General features: G+C 38.4%; 1 protein-coding gene across 6 annotated transcripts in view; it reads right to left on the bottom strand.

The window, feature by feature from the left end:
- The window catches only part of FIGN (fidgetin, microtubule severing factor), a 129,127-nt gene extending 108,092 nt beyond the window's left edge, over positions 1-21,035 (bottom strand). For 2 of the 6 annotated variants that reach the window (XM_035007883.1, XM_035007880.1), the window contains exon 1: positions 19,640-21,010. Coding sequence is in view for 2 of the 6 variants with exons in the window: in XM_035007880.1 (XP_034863771.1) it covers positions 19,640-19,664 (25 nt within the window). In the remaining 4 variants the exon portion in view is untranslated. Of the gene's footprint in view, positions 1-16,869; positions 17,091-19,639 lie in introns of those variants that run through there. The other 4 variants (XM_035007881.1, XR_004679682.1, XM_035007884.1 and 1 more) reach the window with 4 other exon arrangements.
- Positions 21,036-22,138: the final 1,103 nt, after the last annotated feature.

Here is a 22,138-nt window from a genome sequence, read left to right as displayed (position 1 = left end):
AAAGATGTGTTTGTGGATATGCATATTTAGAACACCCACAGCACTTCTGAATGGACTTTTAGAGAGGACATGCATTTTAAAAACTCATAGACTAGACTCAGTGTATCTCCACGACCACAATACGGCAAAACCCTATAAACTCACAGAAAATGTACACAACCAGCTATATATGAATTTGCATGTGGGTGGTATTCTGCATAAATGACTGTCAACTTAAAATGCCATTCTCTAATTTATATGCAAATTCTACCTCTGGTAAAATAAAAACATATTTTAAGCAGCTTATAGTGCCAACACATTATTCCCATGAATGATTCCTAGTAAACTATTTATGCCAACTGTGGGTTGGTTTTTTTTTTTTTTTTTTTTATGATTTATTGGATGGCGAACGAAACCACTTAAACCATAGTTGCCTGTATGAATCAGTAATTTTCATGTTTCTAATTAAAATGTAAACAGCATAATGAAGACATCAAGTTTTTAGGCAAATGTCTCTTCCAGTGCCACTTGGGGTATGATAATTACTGGAGCAGATCTATGGATGCTCCTGAATCCTCTACAAGTCCAGATTAAAAGCATTACTGCTAAACCTGGCTTTTTACACGAGGGAACTGTGTTCTCTAACCCATTCCCAGTTTGCTTACAGATGCACATTGGCACTACCTTGAAAACCTGGTCATTAAAAAAAAAAAAAATCAAAATGGAAAATAAACTAAGTAATTTATATTTGAAATGTTGATTATAAAACATTTACTGGCAATCAAAATGCTGGAACTAGACCTACTGGGATTTGATTCTCTGCCATTAGCTTCTTAAAAAAAGAAAAAGAAAGAAAAAGAAGAAAGAAAGAAAGAAAGAAAGAAAGAAAGAAAGAAAGAAAGAAAGAAAGAAAGAAAGAAAGAAAAGAAAGAAAGAAAGGGGAGGAGGGAGGGAAGGAGGAAGGAAAGAAGGAAGGGAGGGAGGGAGGGAAGGAGGGAGGAGGGAAAAAAAGAGAGAAAAGAAAAACAGCAACCAGTGTCCACCCTAAATTTCTAGAGCCCGGATCTGGGTTGTAGGTTAGAGAGATAAGCTGAGTCCAGATTCAAAGATAATGTTAGTTTCCAAGATTTATTTTGTTTAAATGAACAGTTTAAATGAAGAAAAAAAAAAAGTGCACCATACACAAATTAGCAAAATTTAAAAATAATACATAATCCTTGGGATAAAAATGTGCTATTTCCCCCTCTCATACTCAAAAATGTAAAAGTACCTTTGATATGAAGCTGTAAACTGTTTTCATTTTTATTTTAGCATCTACTTCTCTCTGAAATTTGTCAAAATGTATCCTAAAGCAAATGACCTCATACACGTGCTGAAGAAATACATCACCTCTTCTGCCTACAACTGCTCATTGAACTTCCCTCTGAAGCCTCTTTTTCCAAGTTAACCAGCACACTTGCTTTACATATTTACTACCCAGCACTTGAACAGTTTCTTTTTCAGTTATAATTCTGCACTCCCCCGCACCCACACACCCCTCGCAACTACTGTGGCCACACCTGCAGCTGAGTGGTCCTAGCTGAAATTCACGGTGAGAGGAAAAGTCTAAAATGTGTAATAAAAGGAAGGATTCTCCTTCTCCCCTCCCAACCCCAACCCTGGACTCGAAGTCCACAGACGGACTGATAGGGCCAATTTTCATATTATTTTTACATAAATGCTAGACAAGCATGTTGCTGAGGTTGGCTGTGAAATTGAAAATGGATAAGAAATGTGAGTGTGTGAGGGGGTGACGCGAGGCAGAGAAAGAGCAATTTTTGCACTGTTATGTTTTATTACTAAAGTAATGCCGACAAATAAATGTATATCCACCAACGTGGGGTCAGGGGGAATGTTTAATCGAAAAGCGTTTGCTACCACTTTTCTGTCTGAAAACATAGAAGCTTTCCATTTTTTTCCGCTTTGGGCACAGAGACATAGTATTTTGGGGTGGGGGGAGGGGTGGGACATAGAGAGAGAGAGAAGATCTGAAAGAAGCATATTTTGGTGATGTTTAAAAAAATTTTTTAACACCTCTGGGGGTTTTCAGAGGGAAGGAAAGCTGATTAAACGAGGCCAAGTGTTTTGTCGGCTTAAGGGTGATATCATAGTTGTGTTCAATATCAGAAGTGTTGCGAGTACAGGCATCATTTCTATTCGCTTTGTGCCTGAAAGGTAAACACTGGATAGCACTGTGGATTAAAACAATAAGAAATCCCTTTCCTCTCAGGCTTTCAAGGCCGTGTTAATCGGGTGTAATTTTTAATGAACACTAGCTGCTTGGTACTCATTCAAGACCTTTCATTAGAAGGTTATTCATTTAAAAATCAACGTTTCAACCATATCAAGCTGTAACCTTTCTTGAAATGTAAATGAATGGTTTAAATGAGAAGATTAATAAAGAAGGGATGTTCCAATTCCAAGCATGGCATGCTATGTATTTTTAAATTTGTCTATGCCAGATGCTGTCAGTCAGAACAAAAAACTGTCCAAGCAGACAATCTGTGCGTCTGAATGTTGATCATGTTGGAAAGTACAGGGGGGAGGGGGGGGGAGTGTGTCAAGGATTCGTGGTCCTTCATCTTTGCAGTAGAGCAAACATGTCTCTCAGTATAGCGACAGACAGCTGCTTCCACTTTCTAATGTGCCCTAACTTAGATCACTGAAAGAATTGTCAGCACTCAGAGAAACACACAAAGATAACACAGCCAGCTGCCATGGAGGGGGAAAACAGCACAGCTCAGAAGAAATGGGATTTGTTCCATTTGCATGATGCTGTCTCCCCTGGGCCCCTTTCTTTCAAATCCAAAGCACAAAAGACAACACTTAACATATTTGCTTAAAGATGACAACCTCATGTTGATTTCATTTGGATGTAACAGTGTCAGGATTACAGATATAAGAATATATTATATCTGTAACAGAGACTGACAAATGTACCCATCAGTGGAACTGTCTGATTCATCTGCTTATACAGCCATTTTACCATCCCAAGGGTGCCATCTAAGTAGTAACTTTAGAAGACTGAAGGTCTAATTTTATTACACCACATTTCAACCTACTAAACAATATTATTTCTAAAATAGATCATTTTTATTGGAAGTCTCCCTGATGAAAAATCCAGTAGACACCAGAGAATTTATGAACTGTATGGGTCCTTTGAACTCAATATACTGCCCATTTTAAACAACTTTTCTTGCTCTATGGCAAAAATCTCAGTATCAAATAAGTGAAGGAGAGATTATGTGTGCTTTGAGCATCTAACTATATTGATATACTAAACAGATTTTAGAGCAAGGAGGGGGGAAGGAGAGAGAGATCGATCGATTGATTATAAGGACAACTATAAAATCAGGCCTTACCTGATCCACCTGAATAAATTCTTTGTGGCCACTTACTTCTGTCTATTCTCATGTAGGTCTTCCCTTGATGAAACATCTATACTTCAGTAGCAACTATATGAATAATCGTTGCCCACCACTATCTCTTGGACATATACTCAATCTAATTTCCAGTTAAGGTATTCCTCAGGTAGAGGGTGAGACCAGAGACTGATTTAAAGCTAAATGGGCTAGCCAATAGTCATAATTTGTACAGCACTGGAAACCATGATTTTGATCTGAAGCCCCCGTACCTTCACACATCTTTATTCTACAAGGCTGTATGTATTTTGGCTTTATTTTTTTAAGCAAATAGAGATCTAGGGTGATGTGCTTAAATCATTTTATTTGCATCTACAATACTCTGACTTACTTGATTGGAATTATGGGCGCAAGGATGGAGACACAAGGAACAGATAGAGAGGAAATACCCATTCTCTTCCTATTCGCGGTCCACACACGGACACACACACACACACACACCACAAGCACACACATAAATGCCTGGGCACATCCAGTCCCACAGCCCAACCAACTGACTTCCCATAACGAAAAGCTGGCTCCCTATGCTCCTGCTTTGTCCAAAGGAAGCTCTACTGCATGTTGCTATTTACTGGCAACAGTATAATCTACTCATTTGGTCTTGTTTTATAAAATAGAGCTAACTGCTATATGTGAAATTTCTGCACAGCAGATGGTTACCAATCATTATTTTCCATTTGTTTAGTTTCTAGTAAGAACAAGAAAAACTGTGGAATAGTAATGCAAGGAGAACTAGCAGCCTGCGTGATAACCCAACCAGTGCCAGAAGATGCATTTAAAAAAAAATCACTTTTATCACACAGTATATCAAAGCTAAATATAATTTTGAGGAATGAGGGGAGGTTATTCACCCCATCCCCATCCATAAAGGAAAATGCTATTTGAATAATTTATTTTATTTCTTAGTATAAAATCCTCTAAGATTTAGCCTCTCCATTTTTTTAAGTGATCAAAGTTTCTAGAAGCAACTTATTATAACCATTAATGTTTGTCATCACCCAAGCTGAAATCACTTTCTTTACCTCTAAGTGGCCCAGTTGTCCAACAGAAAATGGGAAATAGGAGCCATTTGTGGACAAGTGCACATGCACAGAAAATTAAGCTGTAAATATCTGCACCGGGTTATTACTGGAATCTGGAAACATCTGGGGCTACAGAACAAGCCAAGCCCCATTTCCACAATGTCCAGGTAATTGCTCAAATGATTTATACCTTACTGTTTCTATTAAAAATGTCTTTAAAGAGAAACATTTGTAGGCTAGGTTCTGCAATAAAAACTGGTATCTGATTTCACTTGCACAAAAATCTCGTGAAAGATGCTACATTTCTTCAAGGACATGTGTGTGACTACACCAAACCCTGGACAAAGACGGGCCTGGAAGAAGGCGTGGTCAGTCGCTCAAAGTAAATGATCCTAGAAGGAAAGCAAATTTTAAGTGGCTTATTTGTGATTGGTTTTTATTCTAATCAAAATAACCCGTTTAAAAAATTCTCTTCGTGCACATATGACAAATACATTCAAGCCATTTTAGGGTAATCTGTACCTCATTACCCATTTGCAATTTCAGTTTTAACTGATTTCTCATAAACCTTGTTTACTGAATCTTCAACTGAATATCATGCCAAACGTATCCCCTAAGGGACAAGTAAGTGCCACTCCCGGATAGACCTGGGTCACTTAGTTAAGAATCTGGAGTGAGATTTAAATTGGCTCACTTAGATGGTGCTGGAAGGAACTACCAACTGGCTACTGAATACAAACACACACACACCCCCGCACACCCAAAGTTGTGCTCACTTGAAAAAATGTTCTGTTTCATTTTAGATTTGAAGCCAAGAGAACAAATATAGCATCATATTCTTCAAGAATTGCCACTTCTAGGCCTAATTAAAAAAAAATCCAGTTACTGACAACTTTCAACTATGCTTACGAGGACCAAAAAAAAAGGACAACTAAATCAACTACTGACCACTGACTTTTAATCATGGCTCTTATTTTGTGGCTACCAACTTACATCACTATTGTCTCCGGGAAATCACCCGATTTTCCTCTGAGAGGCCTAAAGGAAAAAAAGGCTGACGTTTTAGGCATGAAGGATCTGCATGGATATTTTTATTTAGATAGTCTAAAAGCCCACAACTTCCTGAATATAAACAGGGCATAATTTTAAGCTATGTCTTTTACTTTTTATTTTTATTATTTATGTATGTATGTATGTATTTATCTGACAGAGAGAGAGCGAGAGAGCACAAGCAGGGGGAGCAGCAGAGGGAGAGGGAGAAGCAGGCTTCCCACTGAGCAGGGAGCCTGATGAGGGGCTGGATCCCAGAACCCTGAGAACATGACCTGAGCCGAAGGCAGACACTTAACTGACTGAGCCACCCAGGTGCCCCTAAGCTATGTCTTTTAAATCTTCCCTTGATTTAGTTTGGTTTTTGGCAAGCTATCACCATAAGGATTTTCAGTTCATAGTTGTTACTCTCACTCTCATGGATTTTAACTTATTTATTTAAACAATTTTAACTTGCTTAGTTCATAGAATGGTTTCCAGAACACGAGAAGAGCTGATTTAACAAAGGAACTAAACACATTATTTTAGTCAAACTGCAGAAGTGCTTTTGCTACCTTTCAAATTGTTTCATAATCTTTATTATTCTACCTACAATGTCCTATCCTTCTGTACTACTGAAGCTCTTTACTGAAGATGCAGTGTTTTCATTCAATTAAGTAAGCAACATTCATCCACCGTAGCTCACTTAATGGCATTTCTTTGTCATAATCCAGTTTCAACAATCAGCACTGCATATACTTCTTCTATGTAGAGTGTATGAGATCAACCCAGATTTCAGTATGAAGTGGTAGGATAACATCTAGAACTTTTCGGATCTCAAGAGCCCAAATTAAAAGAAAACTAGTGAGCTTCCAATAAAGGTTATAGGTTGCCTTAGTACAATTGTGTTCTTAAAAGAATGACAATAGATCCTTTGGGTTTTTTGTTTGTTTGTTTGTTTGTTTGTTTTGGTTGGTTTTTCTTTCTGATTTCTTTCACAGACCAAAGTGAATGGGTGCTTTTCTCTGGTACATCCATCTTTAGGTTCAAATACACAAATACAAAATAGAAATCTTGTAAAATACTGTTGACTAACTCATTCCAATTTCAACACTTTGATCAAATTGAGCTTCCCTTAGAAAAAAAAAGTTTTTTAAAGATTTTATTTATTTGAGAGAGAGCAAGAGAGAGAGAGAGCATAAGCGCACGAGCAGAGGGGAGGGGCTGAGACAGAGGGAGAAGCAAACTCCCCACTGAGTGGGGAGCCCGATGTGGGACTCGATCCCAGAACCCTGGGATCATGACCTGAGTCGAAGGCAGACGCTTAACGACTGAGCCACCCAGGCACCCTCGCTTAGAAAATTTTGCAATGCCATCTGTTGTAACATTAGTGACAGCTTTGAGAAAGAAACTGACCCTTCATAAGCACACAAACCAGACTGGTAATGCAGAGGAACCACTAGAAGACAAGGTCCTTGGGTGTAACCTCTGCTAAATTGCTTACTACCCAGTATTTAGTACAACACAAAGTAATAGTGTCAGACACTTTTGAAATATAAAACAAAAATATGCCAATTAAATAAAATGTTAACCGAAGACATTCACAAACTCCAGAGTCAACGGAAGTTTTCCTATCAACTGTAGATCAACTAATTTGCATTTCACATCTTATAACCCTAAGTACCATCATATTCCCAAGGAAATCTCTTTTGAGTGCTGCTGGGGTACAGATCTGCACACTGCTTATTTATCAGTCAGAGAAAAGACAAAATAGAAAGAAATGCCTTAGGAGGTGCTGATTTCCTATATTTAACCAAAGGCTGAATAACCTTATTTTGGCAAGAAGTTGATTTGGAAGTCTCCTGGTCCAGTCTTTTATGATTCTGCAGCCTCCTTCTTTTTTTTTTTTTTTTTTTCTGACTGCAAACACACAAGGGGGAAAAAAAAAGATGTAGAACACAGTGATTTGAAGCCATTTGTTACTACTGTATAATCAAAAGTTGTGTGGAGTTTTGGTCTGTAAGATTTTTCAAGGTAGCATTATAACATTCTATTTTTATGAAACAGTTTAAATGCTCTCCTCTCCAAATATATGAAAATGGAATAAATGATGGTAAGCTCCTTTTTAGGCATAAAATTATAAAACTATGTTTCAGGCTTATCAAGTCTTTCTTTGGTCATTAAATTACATGAAGAATATAGAAATTTCACTTCTTAAAATGAAATACACATAAAATGAAAAAACAGTTTAATATATCTGTTCTTTAAATATTTTTAAAAGCATCTTCCAATTTTTTAAGTAATATTAATAAAAGATTAACCAAGTGATAGTCTCCTGTGCTCCTATCAATTCAATTCTCCAAACATTTATTGAACACCCAATATAGGTCTTGCACCATACAGGCACGTGGAGAAGATTAAAAATAAAAACTGAATTAGCTGTGCTCTGCTCACAAGAAGTTTACAGTTTCGTAAATGAGAAACACAAATGCCTTGCAATCTACACTAGAGGAGAGATGTTGGCAAATGATCGAAAGAAGGGTTTTTTAAACAGTGCTTAGGGAATATCAAGTAGATACTGAAATGCATCCTGCTTAGGGTGGCTCAAGGAAGTTTTCATAGATGATGCAACATTGAGTTAGATATCAAAGTCCTGGTAGGATTTCAACAGGTGGAAAAGAGCATTCCAGGGAGTAAAAAGAGGATGAATAAAGACTAATTAGACATAAAGCAGAGGAAGGATGGAATTACTTCCCATTTGATAAAGATCCAAATTTCATACCGAACAGTAATTTATATATATTTTTTAAAGGATCTGAAGGCCCTAACTCTGCTACTGCTTAAATTAATCTACTTGTCAGTCTATTTATATCTCTTACAGGGAAAAAGCACTGGCTAACTAATACTCATCAACTCTCAAGACAGTAGAATTGCTGACATATTTGCTTGCAACCAATTAGTAAGCATATTTAATGAATGGTTACCATCCCCCTTGAAGGGTTTAACAAAGTGATAAATGGTCCTTGAACTTCCTTCATTGTTTCCAAGACAATTTCTGGAGTTCCTTAAAGAGAAACAAAAAAATCTTTTTCATCAGCCACAGACCACTAGCAAGGTTCCAATTTACTCAAGCTCATACCGGTCCGTGACCAAGCAGTCATGGATTAAACAGAACTGGAAAAAATCTTAATAGTCATTGGATCAACTCTCCTTTTATAAAAAAGTAAAGAGGCTCAAAGAGGTTGAGTGACTTGCTCAGGGTCACAAATACGATAGAGTCATGGCTTCTGCTGACACTTTTCTTCACCACTTTCACTTTCCTGAGGTACTCTTACTAGGGTGGTGGCAATGTTAAGATTCTTCATAGATTGTTGTTGAACTTTAGCCAGATAGTGAACTAACCCTAGCACATATGATTAGTGTGTTAAATTCTGAATGGATAGCTCTAATTGTATAAATAGGAATAATGTTTTCAAATAGAGAAAAGTTTAGGATTTCATGAAATGTGTAAAGTTTTGGTTAGGAGAAGAAGTTCTTAATCACAACTTTACATCCGATTAACTGGGGGAGCTTGAAAGAAACTGGGCATCCCCTAAACTTCCATTTAACTGGTCTGAGATAAGGCTTTAGCAGGTTGGTTGGTTGGTTTTGTTGTGGCCACTAAAATGTAGCTAACACACAGAGTAGACATAAAATTTGTCATTAAACTTTGGTCAAATCAAATCATACATCTACTTTAACAATCTGAACTCCTGTTCAGATGCAATAAATGCCTTATTTTCCAAAGAAGCCTTAAAAAAGATACACCCCAATCCTCAATGGCTTTTCTTCTGTAATCTCACTTGTGGTCTGATCAAATTGAGTACGTTGAGGGAGAAAAGAGTCTGAGAGTAATATGAACCATCCTGAAAGGCATGTATAATTTTTACACTTTTTCAAATTATGAGGAGAAAAGGGGGGGGGGATAGTTCTGTTAATTTGTGTGATCACAAATCCCACATATTCAAGATTTGATATAGAATGTGCCATTTTTAAAAAGGGGAATGTGATTTGTTTAGATTATAGGGTCGCATGCTAGTTAAGGGGCACTAGTCACTAATTCTTAATAAATGATCAGTTTTCTAACATAATTGTATTAGGCTTTGATTTTTTTTTATTGCCAATATCATTTTTAGCAACAGTCACATGAAGAGCATCATCACCCTTGGCTTTCCTCAACAACTTCCCTATTTTATTCCCTTTTAACTACTTCCCCATTCCTACAAGTTCTCTTTCACCTTGTGTCCGTGCCAAAAAATGCTGCTATACTTCCTCCTACTTACTACACAGCTCAATACCCTCTTAATTAATTCAAACTACCACCTCATGGTGTAAATATCATATTCTAGTAGCTCTAGTGAAATCTGATTTTCCAGATGATCAAATAAGAACCAGCCCTACAGATAAATACTAAAATACAAAAACAAAAAGAAAAACAAAACAAAACGAAAAGCTGGCTCATCAAAACAGTACTCAGGAATTGGTAAACCTGGATCCCAGCAGCAGGAGAATGGATGAGACAGCAAGGTTCCCAGCAAGTCTGTAAATAGCAAGATAGGTAGAAAACCTCGTTCTCCCTGCCCCAAGCACAAGGACACCTGCACAGCTGGCTGTTAGAAATGATAGATAAATACAAAAAATATACATGTTTAGGTACACATGTGCATTACAATGATACATCAGCGACACCTACCATATGACAACAGCTTAGGAATAGTGGCATTTTGTATAATAAGGTAGATTCCAGAGAAAGAGAATTATATTGGGGTAAGATTGTGGATTTTTGCCCATCATTACAAGCAAATCTATACCACATGTTGTAGTGTTCTCAGTAGGTATTTTTAAAGACAAACAGTACAAAATAGTTTCCCTTCAGGTCTTTTTACTTTGATCTTAAAACAAAATAAAACAGCACAAAAACAGAACAAACAAGCAAAACAACCATTAATGAATTGTATGAGTTCATCGAGGACTTATTAAAAGAACAAAGCATAATAAAGATCTTCCAATAGTAGATTTGTTTCCTAATAATTTAACTGCTTAAATGTTATTGATAAAGATTTCGTGCTCGTGTTAAGAAAAAAAAAAATCCCAAAAGGAATTCTGCATTACGTACAGAATTTTTCTCTTTCTCAAGAGACACTTAGCTCAGTCTCAACATCCACTTCTGAGTAAGATTCTTTAGTGCTACTATCCTACCATCGTAACTAAATTCATACTGATGACCAGTTGATCGGTACTCTTATAATTACATAAAGCATATGTTTCCAGTTAGGGAACCCTTATTCTTAGTACATTTAAAATCTTCCCATAGAAAGAACAAGTACAGTTCATGTAGGTATATAAAATTCCAAAGGTGGTGATATTTTCTCCTCCTAGTTTGTCAGACAAAGATGTAGGTCATTTGGGGTCCCAATGCCTCCTTTGGGTCATATCAGTATTCCCCTCAAAAATGTGGCCTAATCTTCTGAATAATGCAAACGAAAATCTCTCTTTAGTTTAAAGGAGAATTTTGCACCAGTACTGCTAGCGTGGGATACTGCGATCCGGGCAGGGGATTAGACCCACATCTTTTGTAAGTTGGGCCTAAAATTGACTCCAGATTTGTGACTCACGAACGGAAAGTCGGTTTTAATATAGATATACTTTAAAAAGTAAAAATGGCTATCATTCTTAACAAGTTACATATTGGGTATTATTCTTAAAAATGACTCATAAAATATCTTTTGAAGTACTTAAAGTCATGAATATGTTCTACTCTTTTACCTCTGCTTGAATGCAATTCATTTTCCAGGAAAGGATCCATTTTCTAACTAACCCCGTTAACCTAATTACTCATAAAGAAATACCCAAAGTGTCCCTGACATCGATACCTTCACGAAGAAATGGATCTATGCACATGCACAAGAGCATATCCCATTTAGATAATCACAACTGTAATTTTTGTTTGAAAGATTCCTCTCCACCCATGTAATTCCTAGCAGTAAAATTTATCAAAAGCGCTAAAAGTTTGCAAACACTAAAACTGCCCTATCCATGTCCTTATTTCCCCATTCATGCACTTAAACTCAAAAGTACTAACTCTTAGGCTTAAAAGAATAACAGTATTCTGTTTATTTAATGGTCTCTGTTTGATCTTAAATGGGGTTTGTAATGAAAATGCCTTCAATCTGAAGGGAACCTTTTATCCTATTCAGAATAATTATCTTGTAAGATTAAAATTCAGTGAATCATACCTAATTAAGATTTATAATTTAGCATCATTCAGGTATGTGATCTAAGAGTTTACAATCTTAACTTTAATTTGAAATGGAAAGGGAAAAGAAGTGAGTAAAAGGGAAATAAAACAGTTATTTGGGGCATAACAGTGCACTATATTGCCACAGATTTACCCAGATTCCTGGTTTAATCCTTTCCGAGGCCAAACATCTATTGCAAAAATGCCAACATTACTAAAGGCTAGGAGTAAGGTGGGAAAAGAAGGGCTGTGATTTAAATTATACTACAGAATTTCTAGATCGGTTATAGGACACTAAAAAATATGCTTGGTGGCTAACCACCTATCAAAATAGTACAAGTTTATCACGTCTTTGATACAAAAAATTTCTAAGCTGCAGGGTGAATATATAATTAAGCGGGACACTGTTGTGATAGTACATATCAACTGAGAGCGCAATGCCTTGTTATTACACAGGGCAAAGCTTTTTCTTCTTAGAAGGTCTCGTATATAGTATTTCTCTCCACAAAGTCTAACAAGGCATTCAAAATAAGTTCAATTTTTTTTCTTCCTCAGAAATATCTTTAAAGCCCCCCCACCCTCACCCCAGTCTTGGATTATAGAAAAGAATAGTTACTTTTCCGAGGTCTTTGATATTTCCTTTCCTGGCAGAGTCATCTGATGTGAGAAATACCTTTTGAAAATAAATGGTACAACTTCAAGTGCACTCAGATCCATTACTTGCTGGACATTCCACCGTATCTCAGTTTTGATTTGAAAAAGCCGCTTGACTTCAAAATTTAGTTTTAGGTATCTCAATATGAAGCTTGATCTCATTGAGAAGTATCTTGGGAAGCAACAATGTAAACGTTTGGTCCACCCCTGGACACAGAATGTTCAAACCCAAGGAGAAAGGAGTCCCACCTGGTGACTACATTATTCAAGGGAAAAGGGGGTTATTTCAATCCAGGTTCAGAAACCAAGTTCGCAATTTGAATATAACATACTGCAGAGTTAATGTTACTACATGAAAGAGTCACTCTGCATCTTTCACACAGCTGTCACCATGTGTTTACGGAGCTACGATGCCACTTTCTAATGTCAAAATATCAATGCTGCTACTGTTATAACAAGGTAATTATTTTTGCATTTGCCCCTTTTGTCTGAATGGCACTCAGTGAGCTGTGCTTTTATTTTTTACTGGTCAGGATTTTGTACATAGTTAGAGAATTTCAGATTCTACCTTAGAAATACTTATTTTCCGTGGGCTTGAAACTTAGGGTGGGGTGGTGGTGGTACATGGCAACAGAGAAACTCCGAGGCTCTTACTACACATCTTACTAAAAACCCTCCCACCCCCGTCATTCTGAGCCTGGGCGTACATATTTAAGTGTGTACCTGCATGCAAGCAATGACAAAACACAGGGTCCCTTTTAAGAATCTCTGTACAAGAATTCATGGGATACATGGAGCACATATCAGGCAAAGGGCAACATGAAATAAAAGCAAATATTCCTGTCACACCAATTCATGTGCAGAAAGAGCAGAAGATACCTAATGGTCCATTTACCATCGATTCTCTCACTCAGTAACCATCAGTATTTCTTTGGGCAGAGGCACTGGGAACAACTGTGGGACAGTCAGTCTCTTAAGTAGGAAACCCAGTGACTTGCAGCAAGCAGGCCCTCGGTAAAAGTTTGTGGGTTGTGAAGGCAGGGCTAGTTTCGTTGCCCCGCAACCTGCACACGCTCCCAAAGGTCCCACACACAAGGGCCCTGCATTTGGTTTACTGCTCTGCTGTGGCTGTCTTGAATTTTTAATATGTTTTGAACAAGGTGCCCCACATTTTATTTTTTGCACCAAGCCCCAAAAATTATGTGGTCAGCCCTAGGTGAAGGTGACAATGCGTGTTGATGGTGAAGATAATAAATCAAAAGAACAGCCAAAAGTTTACAGTTACATCTGGAAACCCACGGCTTCACATTACACTACTTTTAAAATTTTATTTTGAATGTTACTGTTTCCATGAATAATACCTCCTCAGGAACCAAAGCATGAAAGTAGAGGTCATTCATTCTCAGATGAGTTTACCGTCATTTGTATATGGCATTTAATCAGTTGTAAGTTGCTTAAAAAGCATCCAACTGACATAAGGCAAACATTACTTGAATCTGGGAAAAAAAGAGAGACTTTTTTTTTTTTTTTTTTTGGTGGATGAAGAAAATGCAGTTTCTGTTCTCCTGCCAGCCATACATCCACAAGTGGGATGGAGTAAATACATACATTACCAGCAGAAATCAAAACTCATAAGAAAGGAACTGAGTAAAGGTGTTTTTGATATTAAGAAAACATTTTATAGGTATTTTACATTACATATTTCTGCAGTAAGAAAATCTTTTTTTGTAAGCTATATATATTATCACTGATAAACTTTTTATAAAAGCTACTCTTAACCGAAAATGAGACCAAAAGTCTAATAAGAAGCCAATTTCCCAATATTATAAAAAAAAATGCTTTCTAAAAAAAGATTCCCCACATAAAAATACGAATACTTAAGCTAGGTTGCAGGGTGAAAAAAAGAAAGAAAAAAGTTTAACCTCGGGCCTCCGCAGAATAAACCACATGTGCTACTTTCAAGATGCACTGGTTTCAAAAGTGACTGGAAGAGTAATACTATAAATGTTCTGTGAAAGTCATAGTGGTTCAAATATAAGTGAACATATCCACTTATACATTTAACATAAAGACATCTGAATTGCAATTCTCCTTTGAAGCTACTGCGTCTAAGAGACCCAGAGACAACAGCCCACCATATGCAATGTTAAGCGAAGTGTCAATACTCAAGTAACAAAACAACAAACAGATTTGTTGCATAAAATGTGTAAATATTATTAATAGCAAGTGCCATCTGATAGCTCACGTTTGGATGGTTTCTGCTCACCTATCTTGCCTGCCGCCTCAGTCTCCTAGCTAAGGCTAGCCATCAACAGGTAGCGTACGCATGGGCCGTGCTGAGGCAGAGCTCCTGAGCAGGCATGTGTGGGCCTGCCCGAAGGAAACGGCATACCCACCTGCTTTTGATTTGCTGCAAACTTATCAGTACAATTTATTTTTACCATATTCTTGCCTACTCCTTATTTCCACTATCTGCATTTCTTGGAGCAAGCATCTTGCAAGTAAAATTGCCATTTGAATGATAAGATCAAAAATCCCAAAAGATCAGTAATCAGCAATCTTGTCAAGGCAGCTATGCTTGAAATTTCTACCATAAGTGAAACAGTTAATGATAAAAATTCACGTTTAGAAAAAAAGGAAGAAAATTACATGAAAAGCACTTGCTAAACAAGCATTTATTTTCAGTTTTTTAAAAAAAGTTTCATTTTTCATAGACAAAAAATTTACCTATAATGTGTGTGTGAGAGAGAGAGAGAGAGGCAGTTAATTGAAGATGGAATCATTTTTGGACTTGTAGAAGTACCCCAAATAATTTCTAAGTTCAACTGATTTTAATGAAACATTAGCCCTTATATGCCCGCAAAGAAAGAGACAATTATAGTAAGATTTTTTTTTTTTTTAATTGGAGGAAAAAAAAATCGCATTGCTCCCTTTGCCGTTTGTTTATTCCGGCTTGTTAATGACTCAAGATAAAAAAGCAGATATGCTGATTAATCAAGTCTTATCGATCAGTAGCATATGTCAATATTTCACACAAATATCTACAGAACAATTTCTCCCAATCAAAAATTTATAAATCAATTTAACTTCCTGGTAATTAAATTTATTAGCCCCACAACAATAAATGTGGTACTTTATAAAAGTAGTATGTGAAATTTGTACTCAAGAAGATATTGATCAAAGGCAAAACAGCAAACATTTCTATACACCAAGGTCCTAAGAACAAACTGGAAAGTAAATAATCATAAAAGCCTGCAATTGTTTCAAATACACCTAGCAATTCTGCTGATTTCGGACCATTAAAACTGATTACTTAATTAGGCAATCATTCAAGGCATCTAAACATTCACAGACAAAAACAGGGAGTCATTAGCAGAGCCGTCTTCACCTTGAGATGAAAATTCTGAACAATGTTGCAGACACGAAAACTTTCGGGATCTGTCCCCATGTGTGAACTAAGCAAAATAATAAAATCTAAAAGGTAACAACCAAAGCTAAGGAAAAAAATAATCTGCCTATAGTGATATCACTAATTTGTCTTTTCAAGTAGCTAATACTTTAAACAATCTGAGAAATACCAAGTTATAATACAGATATTCTCTATCAATTCTTGGAAGTACTACTTTTCTCCCCTCTAGTCATACTCTTACACTATCTAAAAGTAATTAATAAAATTTCTGCTCTCTTGTATGTCTATCAGAAGTACCTGCCTACAAACAGGTTTTCAAAGTTCCTACCTAACATGAATAAAAACCACAAAAAGATTTTCTATTTATGGAAAAAAAAAAAAAAAACACAACCGAGTACTGGAACCTCAGCCACTGGAGTCTTTAATGTAACTAAAGAAAAAAAAATAATAATATCTATGTTTTCCCTCAGAAGATACCAGAGATAATTTCAACAATACCACTGATTTGGTACAGTCAGGAGAAAGAAAAATATTCTCTGCCCTCCCTCCCCCAAAAAATGGTTCCTGAAATAATTCTAAAGAGACCCTATAAACTGTCTTTTTTAAGAGAAGAGAAAAAGGAAGTCAACTCACACACACAGCTTCCAAGCAGAAGTCTTACTCTCTTCCAGGAAAACAACAATGAGACTTTATTACCCTGCTATGATTCTTTCATTTCAGACATGATTAATTAGCAAGTATTACACTTTCCAAAACTCCCACCACACTCTTTGTGGCCTATCAGCCTAGTTGTTGAGAGATCTATATGAAAGAGCAAGTAACCAACAGCAGTATAAGACAAGTATCCAAAAACTATTTCAAAGGAACACTTCTCTCCTATCTTTGCCTCCCAAAATGAAGCAGGCTGCTTTTAACTGCTTTCACAAAAAAATTTTCTTAATTGGTCATTTTCTTAACAATACCTTTTAAAATTTGAATAATGCATGCAACATATTCAGGATTCAAGAATACATGGCATGTAATTTATTTGTTACCTACCTATATTTTCAGGCTGGAATTCCAAACGACTTGAGTGAGTCCATGTAGTTTACCCTGATAACTATCCACATGAACAATTAATAAACAATAAAGATGATGTGAGCAAGCATGTTTCGGGAAATGGTTTCTATAGAAAAAAAAAATGTTTCTTTCCCAAAGAAAAGCTAATATGTCACACATATAATGATGAAAGGAAACAGCAGTAAAGAACTAAAAGAGAGGATGAAAGGAAGAGGGCAACTCTAAAATTTGAATGAATGAAAACTCTGATTCTCTGCATATTGTTCCAAAACACCCTCTCAAAATAATTTTCCCTTTAAAACGATCTATTTTCAAAATGTCCATGGGAACCAAGAAGCCAGAACCATGTGAATGTACTATAAATACATATTTAACAACCACCAGTTTATAAAGGTTAGGGTTCCCCCTTCAACCTCTCAACTCTTCTGTCCAAAAAAACTTCACACATAGTACAGTACTAATAAATAGATCTTGTTGGTTCCAGGAAACATTTTTTTTTTAATCTATTCTGGCCATAATATCCTTGCTTTTTTTCTGTTGTATTAAATTTAGGATCAAAAACATCAAAGCAGCTTCCACCTCGGACCTAACTTTTAGAGAATCAATGTGACAAGGCAGTCCCTGATAGATGTTTCTCTTGATAAACGACTTGTTCAAAAGAGACATTGTAGCTTTCATTTCCTGACCACAACACACTTTTAATTTGCAACAGCAGAGCTGCCAGAGTGAGAGCACTTGCCCACTTTCCAGCCTTTTAGGTTTGTAACTCTGGTTCCTTTAGGCCACACGTTTGAGACAAACAAAATCTAAAAATAATCAGTGATAGAATTACAAAATAGGAACCACTAATGCCACTTTATACATATACACAAGTGTCTACTTTATATATATATGTATATATATAATATATACATATATGTGTGTGTGTGTGTATATATATAATATATAAACTTTTCCTCCCCAGAATTCTAGTGTGTGATAAGGCTCCTGAGTGACCATCATTTGCACAACAAGCATTTAAACACAGAGAAATAAATTACGTGACTATTATTTAATAGTAAGCAGAGACAGGGGAGGGGGGCAATTTACACACTTAAATCTGCTGTTAAATGTCATGAATTATATGATTGCCTACCCCAATGTGTTTTTTACATATTATTGCAATGATTATTATTACTACTACTCAGAAATCACATTTAAGTATCAATACGGTGAACAGTCAAACCAGCCAATTTCTGCTCTCAGCACATTGTCCGAGCTCCGATTTAAAATTTATAAATGTAATATCCTCCTCATCACAGGCAGCAGCCCAATCTGCTCTGAATATATATTACAGCTTTAACATCACAGAGGGAAATCGCCCATCTGGCAATCCCATTCGCTCCAACAGCTCCGGGGGAAAAAAAGCTGTGCTCTCTCCTCCTTAAAACATTTCTCAGGGCAAATTATGTGCATCTAAAATAAACAGTCTTCTTATTGATCGCTTCAAAGTCAACAAGTTCCAAATGCAAAATTCAAATCCTTTTCTATCGTGTGAGAGCAGTGTGTGTTCAGCTCAATAGTCACCAGAGTCCAACCAGAAGTGGATGTCGCGCAGCGGCTCCGGTAGTGCCTTTCCTTGTATTCACGTTTGTGTTATGAGAGAGCAGTAACCACGGCCACATTACAGACCCCTGGCAGCTCTCCCCACTGCTATTTCTTTCTTTCATATTCTCCCTTTCCTTCTCTCTCTTTTCAGGGTCAATGCATGGTGGTGGGGTAAAGGTAACCAAAAAAAAAAAAAAAACCACACACAAACAACAACGACAAACACCCAAACCAGTATAAAGTGGACATATCCTGTGGTCATGCAAAATACTTGTAACATCTTTTTGTTGTCCCCTCTTAGTCTTAATTGAATATCACAAAGTGTACAAATGGTACGGTCAAAGAGCTATTGAAAACCCCCTCTCACTCTATTTATCTGACCTTTTTTTTTTTTGTGAAGAAAGAGGAAAGAGCGGTTTCAAACAAAGTCAATTTCAGTGCTTGATTATTTAATTCTGTCACAGGTTAAAAGTAAAAAGCGCTGACAGGCAGACAAGTGAATGGCAAGGGGAAAAAAAAAAAAAAACTACCACTGTTCCTTAAAAGGCATTAAAGACGTAAAGCAATTAAAAATATATATATATTTTTTATTTTTATGTAAAAGATAGCCCTTCACTCACTCACCCAAAAAAACCACACTCAGAGGAACTGATTACTCCACAAAGTGTAATCATCCAGAGAGCAGATAGTCAAAGTGCATTAATAGGTTGAGAAAAAAAAAAAATTCATCCAGTTTTGTGTGTGTACATATATATTTATATACTTTCATTAGTAAGCAGTCTTTGCCCACACTCCCGCCCTCTCCCCTCTCCACCCAGCCTCCTCCCCAAAAAACCCCACACTGAGTTTAACTAATTTACATACCATTTGACTTCAGCGGTTATATAGTGCATTACTAGTAACATGAAACTTTGGGATTACCGCTAAAACCGATAAAAGTGGACTCCAGTAATCTATTAATCAAAACTGAAATATAAACAAGTGATAGCAAAAGCAAACAAGCATTTTGACAGATTAAAATATACATATATATATATATTTAAAGGAATTATATATCATGAGCATCTGCTTCCCAAGGAGAGTCTTCAATGGTTTTTATCATGCTATGTAATTTGTCTTTCCTATTTAGATGCAAAGGAAGTAAATTCCAAAACTGACATACCATAAACACTGGTGCTACTGATCATTTCTTGCTGGCAGCACAAAAAGCTGAATTGGATTTCTCACAAGCAGGAATTCCAAAGGTTGCTTTTCATTAAAGCCACTTTTCCTCTCAGCTATCAAATGTCACTGCCTTGAAACGTGGGCCCTTTCGTCAGGTATTCATTTAACCTACATGCATATAATTAAGGGGGAAAGCAACATCAACAAAAAGGGGATCTCAGATCACAGGAGAAGAAAGAAAGGAAAAAAAGCACATGACCAGGAATGCAAGTCCATGTCAATTTCACTCACTCCCATTGAAACTAACAAGAGCTCCGGGGAGGACGGTAATAGGATCAGTGGATTGTATATACCATTAAATTATACATCTTTCTCTCCCGTTCCTTGCCAACAATACGCCCACCACGCTGTACCCCCTCCAAGATGATGTGCTTACATTTTTCTGCAACCGATCTTCTGACATTTTCACGTTCCCCCAGCCACGAGACTGTAATTTAACCTCAACTTTTTGTGTGTGCAAGATTCTTATTTACACTTCTTATTTACTTAGAAGTTAGTTCCCGAAGAAAGTCTAGCCCCACCCTATGGCTCCGCTTTCTTATTTTTTATTTTTGAAGTAGAAAGATAGTAGTAAGTAAGCCCAATGTAGCGGAAAACGAGATTCTTGCTATCGCGAACTCTTAATCCAATACTATTGTTACAATGATTAAGCAGCAAAAATATGCATTATAATGTTTCAGGGCTACTTTGTACAGAGAAATTAGACAGCAGGTTGGCGTACAGAATAGAAGCGAATGCAAATTAAATTTAATGTTTACGGCACAACTCGGAGATCTCTTTTTATTACGGGTCTTGGATTTATTTATAGTCTCAAAAAATAAAACAAACAAAAACAAAAACAAATTTAAACAGATGGTAGAAAACTACGAAGCTCCTCTTACCTGAATGCGCGGAGCGAAAACCCGGTAGGTTAGCGTAGCATCGATCCAATGTGTTTGCTGATGAATGGAAGCTAGGGTTAAGTGAAGGTGCCTATGATTTGAAATCATTCCAAGTTTTTGAAGGGAAGACGGACTGCAGCCTCTGCCATGTTGGAATTTCAAACCCAAAACAGCTGCTTGGAAGGAGCCAGCATGCCAGAGGCTGGGCGCAGGCGCAGAGCGCCGCCGAGCCAAATTCAAATCACTTTCACACTAAGAGCCAAAGATCAGTTTTCAAAGGAGAGAGGGAGAAAGAGACCGAGGCTGCCGAGAGGGAGAGAAGACGGGAGGCAGTGGCGAGAGGCGGGCAGTGGAGAGAGACGGGCAGCGGGAGGACCGGGAGGGAGAGGGAGAGGCGCACGGAGCCCGCGGAGCTGGAGGGGGAGAGAGGGAGGCGGGAGGCGAGCGGGCGAGCGAGCGAGCGAGAGACGCGCCAGAGATTCATGGGCAGGGAGGGCTCAATGGCCGCGCCGCGCTGGCCGGCCAGCCGCTCGGGTCATGTTACACGGCCGGGGCCGCGGCGGCCGCCCAGCCTCCGCGACGCGCTCACGCGGCCCGGAGGGGGCCCCGAGGTCATGATTACGCGCGCGGGGATCCGGAGCTCTCCCTGCCCGCGCTCTCCGGTGGCCCAGCCTGGGGAAGGGGGAGCAATGCCTTGGGGTGGGGGGGAGGGACGGGGCCTTTCTTTCCCACGCGTGACCAGCCGGCCCTTGCGCGCCCCAGCCAGCCTGGGAGGGCCCGGGACAGGGCTGCGCGGCTCTCGCGCCCGCGGGCCCCTCCCTGCCCGCTCCGGGCCCTCTCGACAGCTGCGGCCAGTCCACCCTTCCCCGCCCCCCAGGACTCCGCACACAGGACAGGATCTGGCCCCGAGAAGCCGGGCCCTCAGCCGCACTCTCCCCTGGGCCCCCAGCACCAGCCAGAAAATGACTTTATCTGCTAAGAAGAGGCAACTTCGGGGGAGGGGGGAGAATCCGAATTAAGCCGGTTCCCCTCCCCCGCCTCCTTGTGAATAAATAAAATCATAAGTGTCTAGGTGTGCGGTCCACTCTCGCGCTTCCCTGGTTCCCCTCCCTACCTCCCCCAGGCGGCTCGGGCAGGGGAAAGCAGCGCCTGGGGGCCCCCGGTGCGGGCTGCCGGTGCGCGAGCATAGACGTTAGGCTCCTGCTTTCCCAACCCCCTTCTTGGAACAAGCTGGGGACCCAGGAGTGGGAAGAGAGTAGGGGCTTTGTGGTGCTGGGAGCTGAGGAAGAATGAAATGTGCAGTTGAGTGTGTTGCTCGCATCCCAGGGAGCAATGCAGTGCTGATTGTCTGTTGCTGAGATAGCCTTTTGTTCGGAACATAAGGTTTAAGAAACACACACACGTTTTCTGGGGTCTCTTGTTAGATGTAAATGTGCTGCATCCAGACGCTTACTATGCAGTGTAAGCTCAGTTGGTTTACTAATCACCCCGCCCCACCCCCAAACAACCAGGATCATTTGAATGGGAACCTCATTCAGACTTCTAGGCTGCGAGGA

This window comes from Mirounga leonina, unplaced genomic scaffold (genome assembly GCF_011800145.1).
Source record: "Mirounga leonina isolate KUSES-001 unplaced genomic scaffold, KU_Mleo_1.0 Mir_151, whole genome shotgun sequence".
In the NCBI taxonomy this organism is placed as follows: Eukaryota; Metazoa; Chordata; class Mammalia; order Carnivora; family Phocidae; genus Mirounga; species Mirounga leonina.
Note: the sequence above shows the minus strand (reverse complement) of the source record. Positions and strands in the feature narration are given on the sequence as shown.